Here is a 17,196-nt window from a genome sequence, read left to right as displayed (position 1 = left end):
CAGTAGGAAATTCAGTGTGATGCAAGCGATCTTGGACTCGGAGCAGCTCTTCTTCAAGACGGACAGCCAATCTCGTTCGCCAGCAAAGCACTTACACCGACAGCAAGCCGCTATGCACAAATTGAAAAGGAAGTGTTGGCTATCGTCTTCGCACTAAACAAGTTCCACCAGTACACATTCGGAAGAGAAACAAAGATCATCAGCGATCACAAGCCACTACAAGCGATCCTCAGGAAACGATTGGATCAAGTTCCAAGACGACTACAAGGCATGATTCTTCAGACGCAAACATACAACATTGTCATCGAGCACAAACCAGGCAAAGAATTACTTTTGGCTGATGCGATGTCACGTGCGTTCCTTCCCAACGAAAGCAATGAACAAGAACTTGAAAACATGAACGCCTTGCACTACCTTCCTGTGAGAAAAGAAACCCTGGAAAAGATTCGGTCTGCGACTGAGAGAGATGAACCTATGCAAAGGTTGAAAGCCATCATTTTGTCAGGTTGGCCACAAGATAAGCGTCAACTACCCCAAGACACGCGCATGTAATTCACATACAGAGATGAGCTTATAGTTGAAGACAACCTCATTTTCAAGGGATTACGTCTAATTGTACCAGTTTCTCTGAGAGGTGAGATCAAAGCAACGCTTCACTCATCACATCTTGGGATTGAGAGCTGTCTAAGGCGCGCTCATGAATGTGTCTTTTGGCCAGGGATGAATCCAGAATTAAAATACCTCATCGCAGGGTGCGAAGTGTGTCAAGAGCACGCACACTCCCAGCAACGAGAAACCCTCTTTCCTCACCCAGAACCCAGCTATCCATGGGAGCAAGTTGGATGCGAAATTTTGGAATTGAACGGAAATAAGTTCTTCATCACAGTGGATTACTACAGCGACTTTTGGGAAGTGGACCAACTGAGATCAATGAGCTCCACTCAAGTAATACTCAAACTAATGTCTCACTTTGCAAGACACGGAATACCAAGAATCCTGATAAGTGATAACGGACCACAATTCACTAGCGAGGAATTCGACAACTTTTCGAAAAGCTGGAACTTCGAACATAAAACGTCAAGCCCAGGATACCCGGGTTCCAATGCAATGGCTGAATCATCCATAAAAGCGGCGAAAATGCTGCTCAAGAAAGCAGAAGACAGCCACTCAGATCCACAAATGGCGTTTCTTGATTGCAGAAACACTCCGCTGCATGGACTCGACGATAGTCGACTGCAATTACTCATGAGTCGCCGCACAAGAACGACTTTGCCAACACCATCGGAGCTACTGCAACCTAAAGCAGTCGACGTGAGCGAGAAAAGAAAGGCGAAAAGACAAAAAGCAACGCTGTACTACAGCAGACAAGCCAAGGATTTGCCGAGCCTAAGCGAAGGTCAAGGTGTCATAGTTCGACCACTGAAAGGCAGGACATGGGTCAAAGGAACAATAACTAGAGAACTGACGAAAGGTCGTATGAAGTTGAAGTTGGTGAAAGCGTGCTGCGAAGGAACCGAGTATTTATCAGACCAAGACCTTCCGCGACTGCCGACAAAAGCCAACAAGAACAGCCCGACACTAAACCGCAACCAGAAGAGGATACCAGCGTGACAAATCAGGCAAACCGCACCACCATCAGACCTCAAAGAAACACAAGACTTCCCAAGAGGTTCGACGATTTTGTCGTCGGTTGAAAGGTTATCACCAAAAAAGGAAAGATGTTACAAGAAGGCTCAAGAGATGGCGCCACCATCCTGCACGTGCTGGCCACGCGCCCCTTCTGAAACCTCCGCTCGCACCGTCGTGACAGCCCTCCATCTCTACGAACTCGAGACTCCAGCAGGCCCCGTACACTCTCAAGTTCAACAAATGGCCACAGAGGGCGAAAAATCAATCGAGGCGCGTTTCAGCGTAAGCGCGCAAGTGGAGCTACTGTAATTTGGTCGAATACTTTAGTTTGTGCTTTCTCTGCTAGGGGCGCTGAACATGCTGAATTTTTTACTTTACACAAACCATTGACATAAACAATCGAGGCGTCTAAGGTTGTCTTGTTACCTCAGGCAAATAGGCAGTTGATTTTTTTTAATTTGATTGTTGAAGCTGCTTTTTAGTCATAGCGTCAAGGTTTTTGTACTTGATTAACCACCGGCAGCCGACAGCCTATTGGTATTGATGTGTTTCCTGGCCGTTGGCGTTCGAATACTGCGGCGGTAAAACCGGTAAAACATTTTCGAAAGCATGCTGGTTTCGTCTGCGAGTCATTACATTGACTTGCTGTAAAGAGGTCTACTCTTGGCAAAAAATAGTGCCTCATTTTGTTTAGGCGTTGATTATCATAATGAATGCGGCGGAGGTTGAGGGAGTGCGCTTGAAGGTACGTTTTTATGCCGTTGATCTCCATAACACCGTGAGTACGCAAACCGATGTCACAGAACACCCGATGCATCATTGTGTTCTCCGTCATCGCTTGTTTGCTGTACGCCTACTAATTCTTCATTTCTTCAAGTGTTGTACCCTCCTTTTGTTCTTGTTCTCTTGTGCTTCACTTACAGTATGTCGTTCCGTCAGCTGTAATGCGCATTTGCAACACCAATACGTTTGATAAGACGCAATGGTTATCATAATTTCACTACACATGTATTAAACTGGCACATATGGTTCAGATACAGATGCCTGTATGCGGACTTGCACGACGTTGATGCGGAGATTAGGATAATTATATATGACACCCGTAAGGAAGAGGCAGCTGACGGCCGTAAGCTGTTGCGTTCTTTCGGCCAAACTACCCTACCTGGTAGTGCAGTAAACATGCTGTATAAAAGTGACACGCGGTGACAGGGAAGTTATTATGCTTAGCAGCCGACCGTACGTTTTGTAGCTTCGGTCTTCTTTCTTGTGCGTTTGTGCTACCCTTATTAATGAGCCATTTCTTGATTATGTTCTTGACTATGTAACCGCGTTTGTGTGGATGCGTGGACGTGTGCTTTCTGTTTGTACTTGTAAAATGCAAATAAAATATTTTCAGGCTTACTCAATCGTTGATGTCATGTGCGTTTATTCCAGTCGAGGCCATCGTGCCACCTGGAAACCGCATTCTGTCAGTAGCCCTACACGAAATGCAACAGCTGCAGCGCGGCGGCACAACTCGGGGTAACGGCGGCGTAATAAACGAAAAACCGCTCGGGATGCCCTTAAAAGTCAGTTCAGAGTGTGCCTTAACTCGATATGACTCAGCGCTACATGTATTCTGCTGCGCCTCGATCGCGCTCCCGCCAGTTTGGTTGCTGTGTGGCAAACGTAGCGCCTACATAAACACATAGGCGCTACGTTTGCCACACAGCAACCAAACTGGCGGGAGCACGATCGAGGCGCAGCAGCCAGAAACCCAGTAAAGCCACAGAACACCTGGTAAAGCGGGTGCAAAACCCCGTTTCCGTTTCCTGTTGTACAGCGCCACTGGTGGTCGCATACTTTAGTTCACGACGCCACCGCTACGCTTATTTCCGTAGCACTGTGGAAGGTACAGTTTCCCTTCTCTAAAGGCGTTTTTCACTGGTCGATCTGGAGCAGCCGCCTGAATCCTCGAGCGAGCGCTCGGCTTTCACCAATCCGAGTCTGCCAGTGGAGCGCACGAACGCTCCGCGGGAGATCACACAGGAAGTCTGCGTGCACGTGACACAAACCGGTTCCGCAAACTATGCCCAACACAATGTTGTGCGTACCGACCGGGTACCGATTTCGCTTGAAGACGGAAGTGAGGCCATGTGACACGTTCTATTTCCGCCCGAATCCGCGTCTCGGCGGCGGAGCAAGTGAGAGCGATCCGGCGCGGAGCGAGTTGATCCGAAACGACCAGTGGAACGCGCGAACCCGCTCCAGATCGACCAGTGAAATTCGGATTCGCTGCCGCGGAGCAAAAAAACCTGCTCCGAATCGACCAGTGAAAAACGCCATAAGTTTGTATAGGTGTTCTGTGACTCCAGCACCTGCTATGTGAGTGCCCCAACTTTTCGCTCGCGCGCGCGTCCCTTGCCCGTGTTTACCGTGGGCACGGCCTGCCGTGCGACACCGTGACTGAACTCCTGCACCCCTCGGGCTGCCCTTCACGACACAGGACACTACTACGTGCGCTCCTAACATTCGCCGAGGCTGTCGGCCTCGCCGACCGCCTTTAGCTCCATCGCATTTCCGCGGGGTGCTGCTGTTCCCGGTGCTCTTTCTCTCCCTCTACTTTCATTCCCTACCCCCTGTGCAGCGCGGTTCAGGTGTCCTCTGCTGAGAGACAGTTACTGCCCTGCACTTTACCCCAAGCTTTCCTACCCATCATCAAGAATCGCCTCTCTCTCTCTATGAACTCTGAGCAGACGACATATCAAGTTGCGTCTGGTTCTCCCGCTCCTCTCCTGCTGGTCGCCCGCCGCCCCGTCTCAAGACACTCTGCTCTCTGTGCCTCCATGTAACCACACCCATTCCTGTGTACTCCATGCTTAATAAACCCAGTTAACCTCCGTTAACAAAAGTCCAGTGTTCTATCGTCCACTATACGAGACATAACGAAACAAAAATAGAGCCCGCGCGACCGCGTGTAACAGTGTGGTCGTACTCCTGGCAGGGTAGCACCGTTCAGTACCGCATGGTGGCAAGGTTAGAGTTCTCGCATTCTTTCCCCGTGACAGCTAGCGCTTTGAGACGCCTTCGTCGAGACGCCTCTGGTCGCAGCATCTGCGATCAGAGGCAGGCGCTGCACGGTGTTCCGAACGCGTTGCTCGACGAAGTGCTGCTCGAAGTACCGGTTGGCTGCCGCGTATGGGTACGGCATAGAGTCACTGGAAAAAATTACATAGCACCGCAAATGTCGGGATTTGACTGGCAACACTGAGCGGCCACCGCCATATACCTTCCAAGCCGACTGCGTCGCGGGAAGGCCGCCGTGTTGGAAGAGCTTGATATTCGGTGACACATCGGGTTGAGTGTTTACTGATGTACAAATACTTTATGCCCGGAGATAATGGTTGCTAAGTTACATAGGCGATGTGTAAAATTCTTGTGCTTTTAGAGGGGTTTGTTTAACATGCATAGTGACAGAGTGAAACTAAAGCTACTGGGTGTTCTGTTGTTTTGTATTTCTTGTTATGCATCAAGCACAACATTATTTGGGTATGCACCGTGGCATTTTAACATAAAACATAATATGTATGCTGACTTCAGTTCATTGCATATGCTCGGCTTACAAGCTCAAAATTTGAAGCATGTGCTGTGAATATCACCTGGCCACTGGTTTGAATCTCGAAATGCGTATGTATAAATGAGCAAAGGATAAGTGGAAAAAAGGAAGTATCATGGGCCTCGCATTGACCATATTTTTATTTACTGCGATCGTCACGATCTGCGAAAAACAAGTGCCATATGGGTCGAGTGACTCGAGGCGAGAGCGCTCTCAGTGCGCGGAGAAATCATGCGAGTACCTGGTGCACGTGAGGACGCGGAATTCCCGCGCGACAAGTGTGCCTCGCGTGCCACGAGCACGGAATAACCGCGTGTGTTGAGCAACAAACGCATACACGTGTACACGCTTCAAGTGTGCAAGACGCCATCGATCCCTGCAATGAACTCTTATTTTCCTAGCATCCCTAACATCGCGTGCAATTCGCTAAATATCTTCTAAAACAGTGCCGAAAAGCACAAGCAAGGTTTACTTATCCTAGCACACGCGGGTGTTTTTTGTAGGCTTGAAGTTCTCCCGGCCGATTCTGCGTAACCGCGCAGAACGACGCTCTCGGCCCTTTTCCCGGTCGGAATCTAGAAAAAAAGTCTTTCCAGAATCAGTTCGGTTGCTGCTTCCGAAGGCGCAGCATCCAGGCATGATTTCCTTGCAGTCAAACGCGAGCGCGACAATCGGAACACAAAAAAACGTAAGAAACCTGCGCTGCTTGCGTTCTAACTCAGCCGGCCCGCGCGGTGCTTGGAAGGTATATGGCATCCCAAAGTCACGTGGTACGGTTTGGCCAATGAACACGTCGGCGGCGCGGGGAAAACGAATGCGGTACTATGAAATTTTTTCTAGTGACTAGTAGAGCACGGTGCGGACCCATAACAGATTCTTAAATAGTAAGCGGGATTGGTTCTTCGTACATTTTTTTCGTTACCCGTAAGTAGCCAACATTTCAGCAGTGCAATTTCAGGCATATGCGTGTCAGACTTTGTGTTCAAAGTGTTAATTTAAAGAGTATGAAGGACACTGTACGACTTTTATCCTTAAATTTCTGCGTTGTCGTTGCCCGTATAGTGCTAATTAAGTGTGCCGACGAAATTTCCAGACAAACCCGAGCCAGCATGGGAGGCTCGCTTCGCTTGCTTCGCGGCTTCACACAAACACCACCGATTTCACGAGCGGGCCAGTTGCGCCTGCGCATAAAACAGATTGAAATATTTTTCCGTTATCCCAGAGGGAGAGAGATTGAGCACTATAGGTTGAATTCAGCCCTGCAGGCTCATTGAACTTTCTTTCGTAAGTGCTCATTGGGTGAATTTATCACGACAACATGATACCACTCATCAGTAAAGGCAACACTGCGCTGGTAGCCTTGGTTTCCTGCACAGTTTCTATCGGATGAGCAAGATTGAGTCAGAAGTCCGAATAAGGGGCAGTGTCTTAAGTTTTCCTGTGCACGTTGCGGAAGCTTGGCTGAAAGGACGTGAAAACAACGCGTCAGAATAAGCCAGAAATATAGGACCATGATGGCGGTGACACCTCCAAATTTCCGCGGACTATTCAAATAACGTCGGCAAACAAAAATTCGTTGTGCATTGTGAATGCACCTTCCACAGTTTCGCAGTTGTAATAGTTGCGGAATCATTCCACATTTTCAAACACCCGAAATAGACCTGTTAGATGGAGATGGATCTATCTGTTAAATAGTCTGTTAGATGGAGTGGCAGTCCGATATTCAGGAATGGTGTTTGTTACATCGTAGGTCGGACACTGCGCTTGACGCAGGCGAAGCAGACACACGCTGACAAGCTGGAAGAATGGGCGTTTATTTGCAGTGTACATCGGAATATAAAGACAGGTTAAGGAAGGAGGGGAAGGGAAAGTAAGTAAGCAAACATAAGATAGGCAACCAGATTGGCACGTGTAGCTGTAGACTTCAACTGCGAAATGATAAGAACACTGCAGTTATAACATTTCTCCATCAATAATACTGAAGACGCTGCACAGGTCTGCGCTCTCGTGTTGAGCGCCGGAGTTCCGTGGCCACTGTAGGTTCACCGTTTGTCTCTTGTGGGCCCAGGGGTAGGGGTGATGACTGACGCTGTGGTGGTGACGTTTCACGAGTGTCGGCTGTTGCCTTTGGCTTTGCTCCCAAAGTTTCTTCCGGGGTTCTCGAGATGGACGAGCTTTCACTCTCCTTGTGGCCTTTGGTAGCTGTTGGGTCTTTCCTTGTGTGAACTTGATCAATGTGTCGCCGAACGAGGCCCTCAGGCGTTTCCACTGTCACCATCCTAGCTCCGTCTGCTGACTTTACCGTGCCCGTTTTCCACGTATCACCTTTACCAAAGTTACGGACGTAAACATTTGTGTCTGGTGCAAGAGTCCAGTCATCCGATGTTCCCGATCTTTCTGCAACCAAAGGAGGAAGACATGTGTCGAGGCGGGACCGGATTTGGTAGCCAAGAAGAAGTTCCGAAGGAGATTTGCCCGATGCAAGGGGTGTTCTCCGGTAGTTGAAAAGTAGTCTGCAAAGGCAATCTTCTAATCTGCCCTGGTTCATCTTCTTCAGCCCATCTTTAAAAGTTCGGACGGCTCTCTCTGCTAGGCCATTCGACTGTGGATGAAACGCAGCCGTGCGCAGGTGGGTTATGTTATTGTTTTTCGCGAAATCAGCAAATTCTTGGCTAGTGAACTGCGTCCCCTTATCTGAAACAATGGTGCGAGGGATGCCGAACCTGCTAAAGAGGCTGCGCAGGCAAGTAATAGTCGAAGAAGTGGTCGCCTGTTTCATTGGTACGGCCTCAATCCATTTACTGTGAGCATCTACGAGAACAAGGGTCATGTTTCCTTTGAGTGGCCCCGCGAAATCTAGATGCACTCTTGACCAGTTCTCCTGGCAGGTCGGCCAGTTAACTGGCGGAGCAGATGCCGGCATTGGTCGATTTTGGATGCAGCTTGTGCACCCCGCTGACAGTTGTTCTATGTCGTGGTCCATTCCTGGCCACCAAAAAGCTGACCGAGCGATTGATTTCATCGCCGATGATCCTTGATGTGTCTCGTGCAACATGTGCAACATGCTATGTTGCGCGTTAACGGGAATGACAACTCTATGGCCCCAATACAGCAAGCGGTGGGCCAATGACAGTTCCTGTTTGCGGTCGTAAAAGGGGAGTAAGCTTCGTTCTAATGCTTTAGAGCTTGGAGGCCACCCGTCTCTTGTGTACTGCACGACCTTTGAAAGTACTGCGTCACCTGCTGTCAGCGCCTGCAGTTCTTCTACCGAGACCGGTCCCTCCTGGACACATGCGAGTGCCAGAACGTGGTCAGGTGGCTCCCCTTCCGTGGTTGGCTCCAATGTTTCTTGTGGCAACCTACTAAGTGCGTCCAAGTTCAGGAGCTGCTTGCCTGGCGAATACTGTAACTTGTAGCGAAATCCTCCCAAATACAGCGCCCAGCGCTGTATGCGAGCAGCAGCCAGAGGTGGAGTGGGCCGATCCGGTCTCAGCAGGCCCAGGAGCGGCTGATGATCTGTGACCAGGATGAATTCTCGGCCTAGAAGATAATCACGAAACTTCATTACTCCAAATACGAGGGCCAGTGCTTCACGTTCAAGTTGCGAATAATTTTTTTCTGCTTTCGACAATGTCCTTGAACGAAATCCGATAGGCTTGTTGACGTTCCCTTTCGTGTGAAAAAGCACTGCGCCGATATATTTTTGCGATGCGTCGCACTCTAGTTTCAGCGGTTGTGAAGGGTCGAAGTGAACCAAGACACCTGCTTGCTTCAAACACCGTTTTGCTTTATCGAACGCCGTTTGTTGCTCTTGTTCCCAGAGCCAATGTCTTCTTTTCCAGCAGCCGATACAGTGGAGCGAGCAGAGACGATATGTTCGGCAAAAACTTCTCGTAGAAAGTGATCATGCCAAGAAAAGAACGAAGCTCAGCTACATTTCTCGGGCTAGGTGCTTCTGTGATAGCTTCAACATTCTTTTCTATTGGGTGCAACCCTTGCTGATCGATTCGATGGCCCAGATATGTAACGGATGCTTGCCGAAATTTGCATTTGTCGAGGCGCAGTTTAACACCATACTCGCGGAAACGCAGTAGAACGGCTTTTAGCACGTCGTCACTTCCTGCTCTTTCGGACACCAAGACATCGTCCAGATAAGCTTGCGCGCCTGATAAGCCTTGTAGAACTGTTTCCATTCTGCGTTGAAAAATGGCTGGCGCAGAGGCAATGCCGAAAGGTAATCTGTTGTAGCAGAAAAGACCTTTATGCGTGTTAAGCACGCATAACTGGCGCGATGCCTCATCGAGAGGGACTTGGGTTATATGCGTCACGTAAATCTAGTGTGCTGAAATGTTTTCCACCGCTTAAGGACGCGAACATGTCATTGATTACCGGCAATGGGTACTGCTCCAGCTCGCATGCCGAATTTAAAGTGACTTTGAAGTCGCCACAAATTCTAACGGTGCCGTCCTTTTTAAGGACGGGTACAATGGGCGTAGCCCACTCGGAATGCGGCACTGGTGACAAGATGCCTAATGCCACGAGCCTGTCAAGCTCTTCAGATACCTTGTCGCGTAGAGCGAAGGGAATAGATCGGGCCTTACAGAACTTGGGCGTGGCTCCCTCCTTCAGCTGTAGGTGTGCCGCGGGTCCTTTGATGAGGCCCAGCTCCGAGCTGAAAACATCTGGAAACTCGGCAAACACGTCAGCAGTGACCTGCGTGGTGGTAGATGGCTGTGTGGTCAGCGGCTTGGCTGAGAGGCTGAGGACAGGGGAGCCTGCGTCGCTCAGAAGGGAAATTAGGTCTCGACCACATAAACATGGACCGGGGCAATCTAGCAACACCAATGTGCATTCCACAGTTGTACTGTCGTACGACACCGGCAAGACGAGCTCTCCAAAAACTGGCAATTTTCCGAGGTAGCATGATAACTTAGTACGTGAAGGCCGTAGCGAAGGCCAAGTGTTTTTGTGCTGCTCAAAAAGCTGTCGGGACACGACGCAGACCGGGGAACCCGTATCGACAATCATTGATACGTCCACACCTCCCCATGTGAAGGTACATCGCATTGGGGGTTTCACATTTACCTCCTGCGTCGATTTAAGCGTCCAGATGTGCATGCTATCCTCTATGTCTTCATCTGCCTCCCCTTCCTTAACAACCAGTACCCTGCCACGGAATCCCCGGGCTCCTTCTCTAGTTCGAGATCTTGCGCTTTCTTCGTGCCCGCATTTTACTGCTAGGTGACCACGTCGACCGCAGTGATAACAACGAGCATTACTCCAACGGCAGGCATTACTGTTGTGCTTTATGCTGCCACAACGCCCACATTCGGCCAGTACCTCTTTCGTTGAGGCTGACTGCGCCTTAATTTTAAGCACCGCCGACGTGTCTGCGGCCATTTTATTGGCGTCCTTATCTGCAGCTTCAGCCGACAGTGCCATTGTTTCAGCTTCCTCTACGGACAGATCTTTCTTTGTCAGGAGTTGTTTCTGCAGTGCATTCGATCTTATGCCGCACACAATTCTATCCCGTAGCATTCGGTCAAGCATGGTACCGAAATTGTAGTTGTCCGCAATTCGACGAATTTCCGTAATGAATTCTTGAACAGACTCACCGTCAAGCTGGCAGCGGTGGAAGAAGCGGAAGCTTTCGGTAATCTCATGCCGCTTGGGATCAAAAAACTCGTCCAAGACTTTCACGACGTCTTCGTACTCCAAAGAATTCGGCTTCTTCGGCGCTACTCGTCCTGCTAATATTTGAACGGTGCGCGTGCTTAAAGCTGCCACCAAAAGCGCTCGTTTCTTTGCCGACTCCTTCACGCCCGTTGCCTCAAAGTATGCCTCTGCCTTGATAACATAGGCCTTCCAGTTGTCTCTTTCGTCGTCGAAGTCGGGCAGTTGCTGGTGTGCCATCGTCGAGTCGTCGCTCCGTAGCGTAGCTGCCGTCCTGTGCTTCAAGGTTTTGCCAGGGGTTTTTCTTTCCGTTTCTCGTCGCCACTGTTACATCGTAGGTCGGACACTGCGCTTGACGCAGGCGAAGCAGACACACGCTGACAAGCTGGAAGAATGGGCGTTTATTTGCAGTGTACGTCGGAATATAAAGACAGGTTAAGGAAGGAGGGGAAGGGAAAGTAAGTAAGCAAACATAAGATAGGCAGCCAGATTGGCACGTGTAGCTGTAGACTTCAACTGCGAAATGATAAGAACACTGCAGTTATAACAGTGTTGGAATTGAATTGGCATGTAGTCACGGAGCGCTAAGTGTTGATTTTAGGAGAGGTTAGCAAACAGGTAAATTTGTCTCTCTGTCTAAGCCAGACTTGAGCAGTTTATTATTTTCCTAATCTTTATTAATTCCACCTATTTCAATACGTACCCATAAATGACTGTACTTCCACCGCAGTAATTATGAAGAGCGCGATATTTTACGCGTAACACTTCCGAGCACACGCGCACATTTCTTCGTTGCAATGTTGAAGTGCATTTAGAGCAACTTCTAATAAGGGTTTACTCTTAACGTTTAGTGTAGTAAGTAAATTAGCTAACTCCTACTTTTAGTGAAGTCCTTAACATTTAGTCCAGAAATCAAGCTGTGATCAATTATTCGGTTTAGTGAGAGGCTTGCGACAAAGAGGTGCACTGCGCTAGTCCACGGTGACTTGGAAATAGCGCCACGTTTTACCGCACATTGTCGAGTATCCCTATAGTGCGCGATAACAGGCGGTAATGTGTTCGAAAATGAATACCAGTTAATGGGAAGCAACAACAGCTGACTTGGGTGATTCCTTCGTCTCGGAACTCATTTACATTGACAGCAGCCTTTTCCCTGGTGGCAACCACCATAACTTTTCTTGCCTGCTTTTTCCTGAAATAATTGCGCCCATCCACTACGGCGGACACGCCGTAATATTATATTGTACTTTACTGGGAATAATTACTAATCTAATAGATTGCCGATAGCGATTCATTAGGAGGTAAAAGTTCGTAAAGCTTGTTTGTTTTTGTGCTAAAAGATAGATTTATTGTGGCATTGTTAGGACTTGCTTCAACTTATTTTCCTCATTACTCGGCATTCAAGCACACGTAGCAAACACTTATACAGAAAGTGTGTAATTTACTTGAATTGGAAGCCGAACCACTCCAGGAATGACAATTCTCCATCTCCCACCATTCTGAGGAGCTAAAGAAAGTGTAATTACGAAGATTTCCATTGTTTGTAACTAAATAGGAATGGCTCCGCTGCTCAACTGCGGTCTCGTATAGAGAAATGTAGCTAATTAATGCATCCATGGACCGTATAACGTAAAACTATTCCAGCACGTTTTTATTGCAATCTGCTGACGCCAGATTTACGTAACCGCCGACGCAAGCATCGGCCGGTCACCCGCAGGGTTGTCTGAACAGACCAATCAAGTGCTCCCCTCGTTCATAGGAGGTCACTTTTGTATGCTTGAAAAACGAATAACATTGCCTGCACTGAGTGGCTTGTCTTATTGCTCACAAGAGGCAAGGAGCATGCTCAAGTGGAGAGGGATTCGATGGGGCCGAACCACTGCACTGAATATCGATAACCGGATGAGGAGAGTGGTGCCGGCGTTTGCGATTGGTCCGCTTTCTCTACTTAGCTTGCGGTGGCTCGTCCACAATCGCGGCAGCATGATACGGAAGCTTAAGAATGATGCTAAAATGGATCCTCAGAAAACAAGAGTTGGCAGAATGACGTCGTAAATGTGCCTGAGGTTCTCGAAAACCTTACATGAACACGCAAAAAAAGTCAATACAGGCAAATAAACCCATTCTCTCCGGCAGGGGTGAGTAGCCAGTGCCGGAGCGATAGGCGGCAGCCATCTTTAATTCTTTTCCAAATGGGGACGTATGCAGGTATTCAGAAGAAAATTCAGTTTTGTTCGGCATATTGTTACGAATGATATTTATTTACAGGGTGAAACGAGGTCCGAGAGGGAAGCTACAGGCCAGGCCCAGATGGCGCAGAGTACCCCGAGATCACGCGCGCACACTCTACTTCTTCTTTCTCTGCCTCAGTCGCGCAGTGCTGCGACATTTACCCCGGGGGCAGACGAAGCTCGCTGAGCGAGGTAAAGGGACCTGTGATCGTACTGCGTGAGTCTGGCCACGTGAACAACTTGCGTCGCACGTGAACGCCGATTACTCGCCGTCACTTTGGCGACGACATAGTTCACATCACTCAAGCGGCTGAGTATAACGAATGGTCCGGTGTAAGTGGCTAGAAACTTGCGGTACAATCCCTTTTTGCGAACAGGTGTCCACAACCAAACATAATCACCGGGAGTAAAGCTGACGGGGATATGCCGCGTATCATAGCGAATCTTGCTGTTGCCTTGTGAGGACAACTTCCTGAGATGCGCCAGTCGACGTGCTTCCTCAGCACGACACAGATTTTGTGCGATGGAAGGATCTTCTTGGCACGATAAAGGTAGAATAGTGGGCAGAAAGCTCTGGGGAGCGCGTGCGTACAGCAAAAAGAACGGCGCATATCCAGTAACTTTGTGCTTGGCCCTGTTGTACGCGTACGTTAGAAAAGGTAAGACAGCGTCCCAATTCTTGTGGTCAGCAGCGACATACATTGATAACATGTTGGCAATGGTTCGATTCGTCCGCTCCGTGAGGCCACTGGTTTGCGGGCGGCAAGGAGTGGAATGACGATATGCAGAACCACAAAGCCGTAAAAGTTCTTCAACGACCTCGGTGGTGAATTGCCTTCCACGGTCACTGGTGACAACACGGGGAGCGCCGTAACGGAGTATGACGTGATGCAACAAAAATTAAGAGACATCTGCTGCAGTGGCAGATGGAAGTGCCGCCGTTTCCGTGTAGCGAGTAAGATAATCTACGCATACTATAATCCAGCGGTAGCCAGCTGACGTCTTTGGGAGCTGGCCAAGCAATTCGATGCCGACTTTTTCAAAGGGTAACGTCGGTGGCCTAACTGGTTGTAAATAGCCTGCTGGGGCCGTCGTCGTTTGCTTCTGGCGCTGGCAAGCAGTACAGCTGGCGACATACTGTTTCGTTGTTGTCCAGAGCTTGGGCCAGAAAAATCTCTTAAGTCGGTGTAGTGTGCGTGCAAAGCCAAGGTGGCCGGACGTGATATCGTCATGCATGGAACGAAGGATGGCAGGGCGCAGGTTTTCGGGCATAATTAGAAGCAATGGGGGACCATCAGCCGAGTAATTTTTTTTGTACAGCACACAATTACGAAACGTAAACGGTGTTGTTCCTGCTGGCTCACGTGCAGCTGCCCGTAGGGATTTCAAGGTAGGGTCGCAACGTTGCTCGCTCGCGAAGGTACGCAGGTCTGGAAAGTCGGAAAAGATGGAAACTAGGTAGTCATCGAAATCATCATCCTCAGCTTTAGTGTGCGGCGAAGGGAGACGGGATAGGCAATCAGCATCCGTGTGACAGCGTCCGCTCTTGTAGTTAACGGAAAAGCTGTACTCTTGAAGGCGCGAAGCCCAGCGGGCCCACCGGGCAGCCGGGTCACGCAGCCCAACGAACCAACAGAGCGAATGATGGTCAGTCACTATCGTGAATGCGCCGCCATGTATACACGGACGGAACATCTGAATGGCGAAGACGACTGCTAGGCACTCGAGTTCAGCAACGGTGTAGTTTTTCTTCGCTTTTGTAAGTGTCCGACTAGCGTAGGCAATGACATGCTCATGGTCACCGCAGAGCTGAACAAGCACAGCGCGAACACCCGTCCCGCTGGCGTCAGTATGCAGCTCAGTTGGCACCTCCGGATCAAAAGGCCGCATTACAAATCCAGAAGTCAACAAAAATGTCAGATGTTGAAACACCGACTCGCAGTCAGCAGTCCACAAGTATGGGGTGTCTGTGAAGGAGAGACGTGAGGGCAGAGGGAAGCTGTGCGAAATTCTTGATAAAGCGCCGGAAGTATGAGCAAACGCCCAAAAAGCTTCGCAGAACTTTCAAAGTTTTTGCTGTTGGAAGTCTCGAACCGCTGCTATCGTTTCAGGGTCTGGTCGTATGCCGTCCTTGTCGACCAGAAAACCTAGTACGAGGGCTTTACGCTCACCGAAATGACATTTCTTTGAGTTTAACATAAGGCCAGCTTGCTGGATACAGTAAAGAACGATCGACAGGCGCTGATTGTGCTCGTGAAATGTCCGGCCATAGACAATGACGTCATCTAAATAGCCCATGCAAATTTCCCATTTGAGTGCGCCGAGCACGGTATCCATAAATCGCTCGAATGTCGCTGGAGCGTTGCATAAGCCAAAGGGCATAACATTGAACTCAAAGAGACCATCAGGTGTCACGAAGGCTGTCTTCTTGTCTGAGGGGTGCATGGGAATTAGCCAATATTCTGACCGTAAGTCAACAGAAGAGAACTACGACGCGGAGTGGTGGCAGTCGACTGCATCATCTATTCGTGGTAGGGGGTACATGTCTTTCTTTGTGACGGTGTTTAGGCGGTGATAGTCCACACAGAAACTCCATGAGTTGTCTTTACTTTTTCACTAGGATCACAGGAGCAGCCCAAGGGTTACATGATTCCTGGATTACTCCTGTCTGTAACATTTCTTCGACCTGCTCGGCGATGACTTTTCTCTCTGAAGGTGAAACGCAGTAGGGCTTCTGACGAATTGGCGTTGCTTGCCCTGTATGGATGCGGTGTTGCATAGGAGACGCTGGTGGTGTATGGGGCACTCGTTGGCCTTGAGCAAAATCAAACACTGTGGCGTAGCGAGTGAGCACAGCTTCCAGCAGACGCTGCTCACCAGAAGACAGCGACTTGTTAATCATGCGCTTAAAGTCAGCAGAATTATGGTTGGAATCGGGGTTAGAGTTTTTTTTTTCGGCAATTTTCATTTCCACCGTTCCGACGCTGACAATGGCTTGTTTACAAAACTTGCCAGTTTAAGCCCTAGCGGCAATGTTATTGATTGGGTTGAAATGTTCACTACAAAAAGGAGTACAACTATCAGTGGTGGCAACGAGGGAGCGAAGGACTATCGCATTTTTCTTGAGCGCATTGTTATAATCGGGCTCGGCTAAACCACAACAAGAACCAGCACGAGGGCGAGAAGTATGCACAGGTACAAGCATTGCAGTCTGTGGGGGCAAACACGCATCTTGTGACATGGAGAGAACGTCGCCGGCATCACTGGTGCTATCTTTCATTGAAGTTGGCGCGTCGCGGCGAAAAGAAATCGCACCACTTCCATAATCTAAAGTTGCCCCCCACTCACGCAAGAAATCCCATTTCCTAAAATAATGTCATGCGTTGTACGTTCAAGCACAGAATATTCACTTCTAAACGTCTGGTCCCCTATCGTAACTGAAACAGAACAGACCCCAAGTGGGCGTAACATTTCCCCGCCAACTCCACGAAAGGTAGCGTTCTGAACCCAAGAAAACATAACTTTTTGTCCAAGACGATTTTTGAAGGACAGGCTCATAGCAGAAACTGCCGCCCAGGTGTCAACTAAAGCAAAAGCACTCACATTGTCAACTAAAACACACACTTCGTTATTAAACAATATTACACAAGGGGGTCTTGATGAAGATTAACATATTGCGGCCTTACCCCCGTCGGTCGCTCCAGCTAGTTCCCCAGCGGCGGCGATGATAACGAGGGACGATGAGGTGATGGAGAGCGTCGTTGTCGTGTCGGTGGTGGTCTCAGGCTGCGATCGGAAACGGAGGAGTCACTGCGGTTCGCGCGTCCCTGCTGCAGCCGCTGGAAGGAACTGGGATACGGCCAGGGCTCGTCAGCGGGCACGCGGGGTGTGTAGGAATTAAACCGTGGAGCACGCTGCGGGTGCCGGTGGCAATACCTAGCAATGTGTCTAGGTACATCGCAGCTGTAGCAAATGCGGGAGTCGCGGCTTGTCGCGGGTGACACCGGTAACATGGGTGTCATGGGTGGAAACGTACTCTCAGGCTGGTTGTAGGAGGGAAGAGCCCAC

The 17,196-nt window shown here is 49.3% G+C and overlaps 2 protein-coding genes across 3 annotated transcripts in view; one reads left to right on the top strand and one right to left on the bottom strand.

The window, feature by feature from the left end:
• LOC135921113 (uncharacterized) overlaps positions 1–17,196 on the top strand; it is a 203,144-nt gene that overhangs the window by 118,878 nt on the left and 67,070 nt on the right. The window lies entirely within an intron of this gene.
• On the bottom strand, positions 7,022–11,291 carry LOC139046639 (uncharacterized). Its single transcript, XM_070533415.1, has 2 exons — positions 9,826–11,291; positions 7,022–8,764 (listed from the first exon to the last, which is right to left on the bottom strand). Exons 1-2 carry the CDS (start codon positions 11,135–11,137, stop codon positions 7,194–7,196), a joined length of 2,883 nt encoding a protein of 960 aa, XP_070389516.1. The 5' UTR covers positions 11,138–11,291; the 3' UTR covers positions 7,022–7,193.

Source organism: Dermacentor albipictus, chromosome 2 (assembly GCF_038994185.2).
Source record: "Dermacentor albipictus isolate Rhodes 1998 colony chromosome 2, USDA_Dalb.pri_finalv2, whole genome shotgun sequence".
Classification (NCBI taxonomy): domain Eukaryota; kingdom Metazoa; phylum Arthropoda; class Arachnida; order Ixodida; family Ixodidae; genus Dermacentor; species Dermacentor albipictus.
This window is presented reverse-complemented; position numbering and strand designations above follow the sequence as displayed.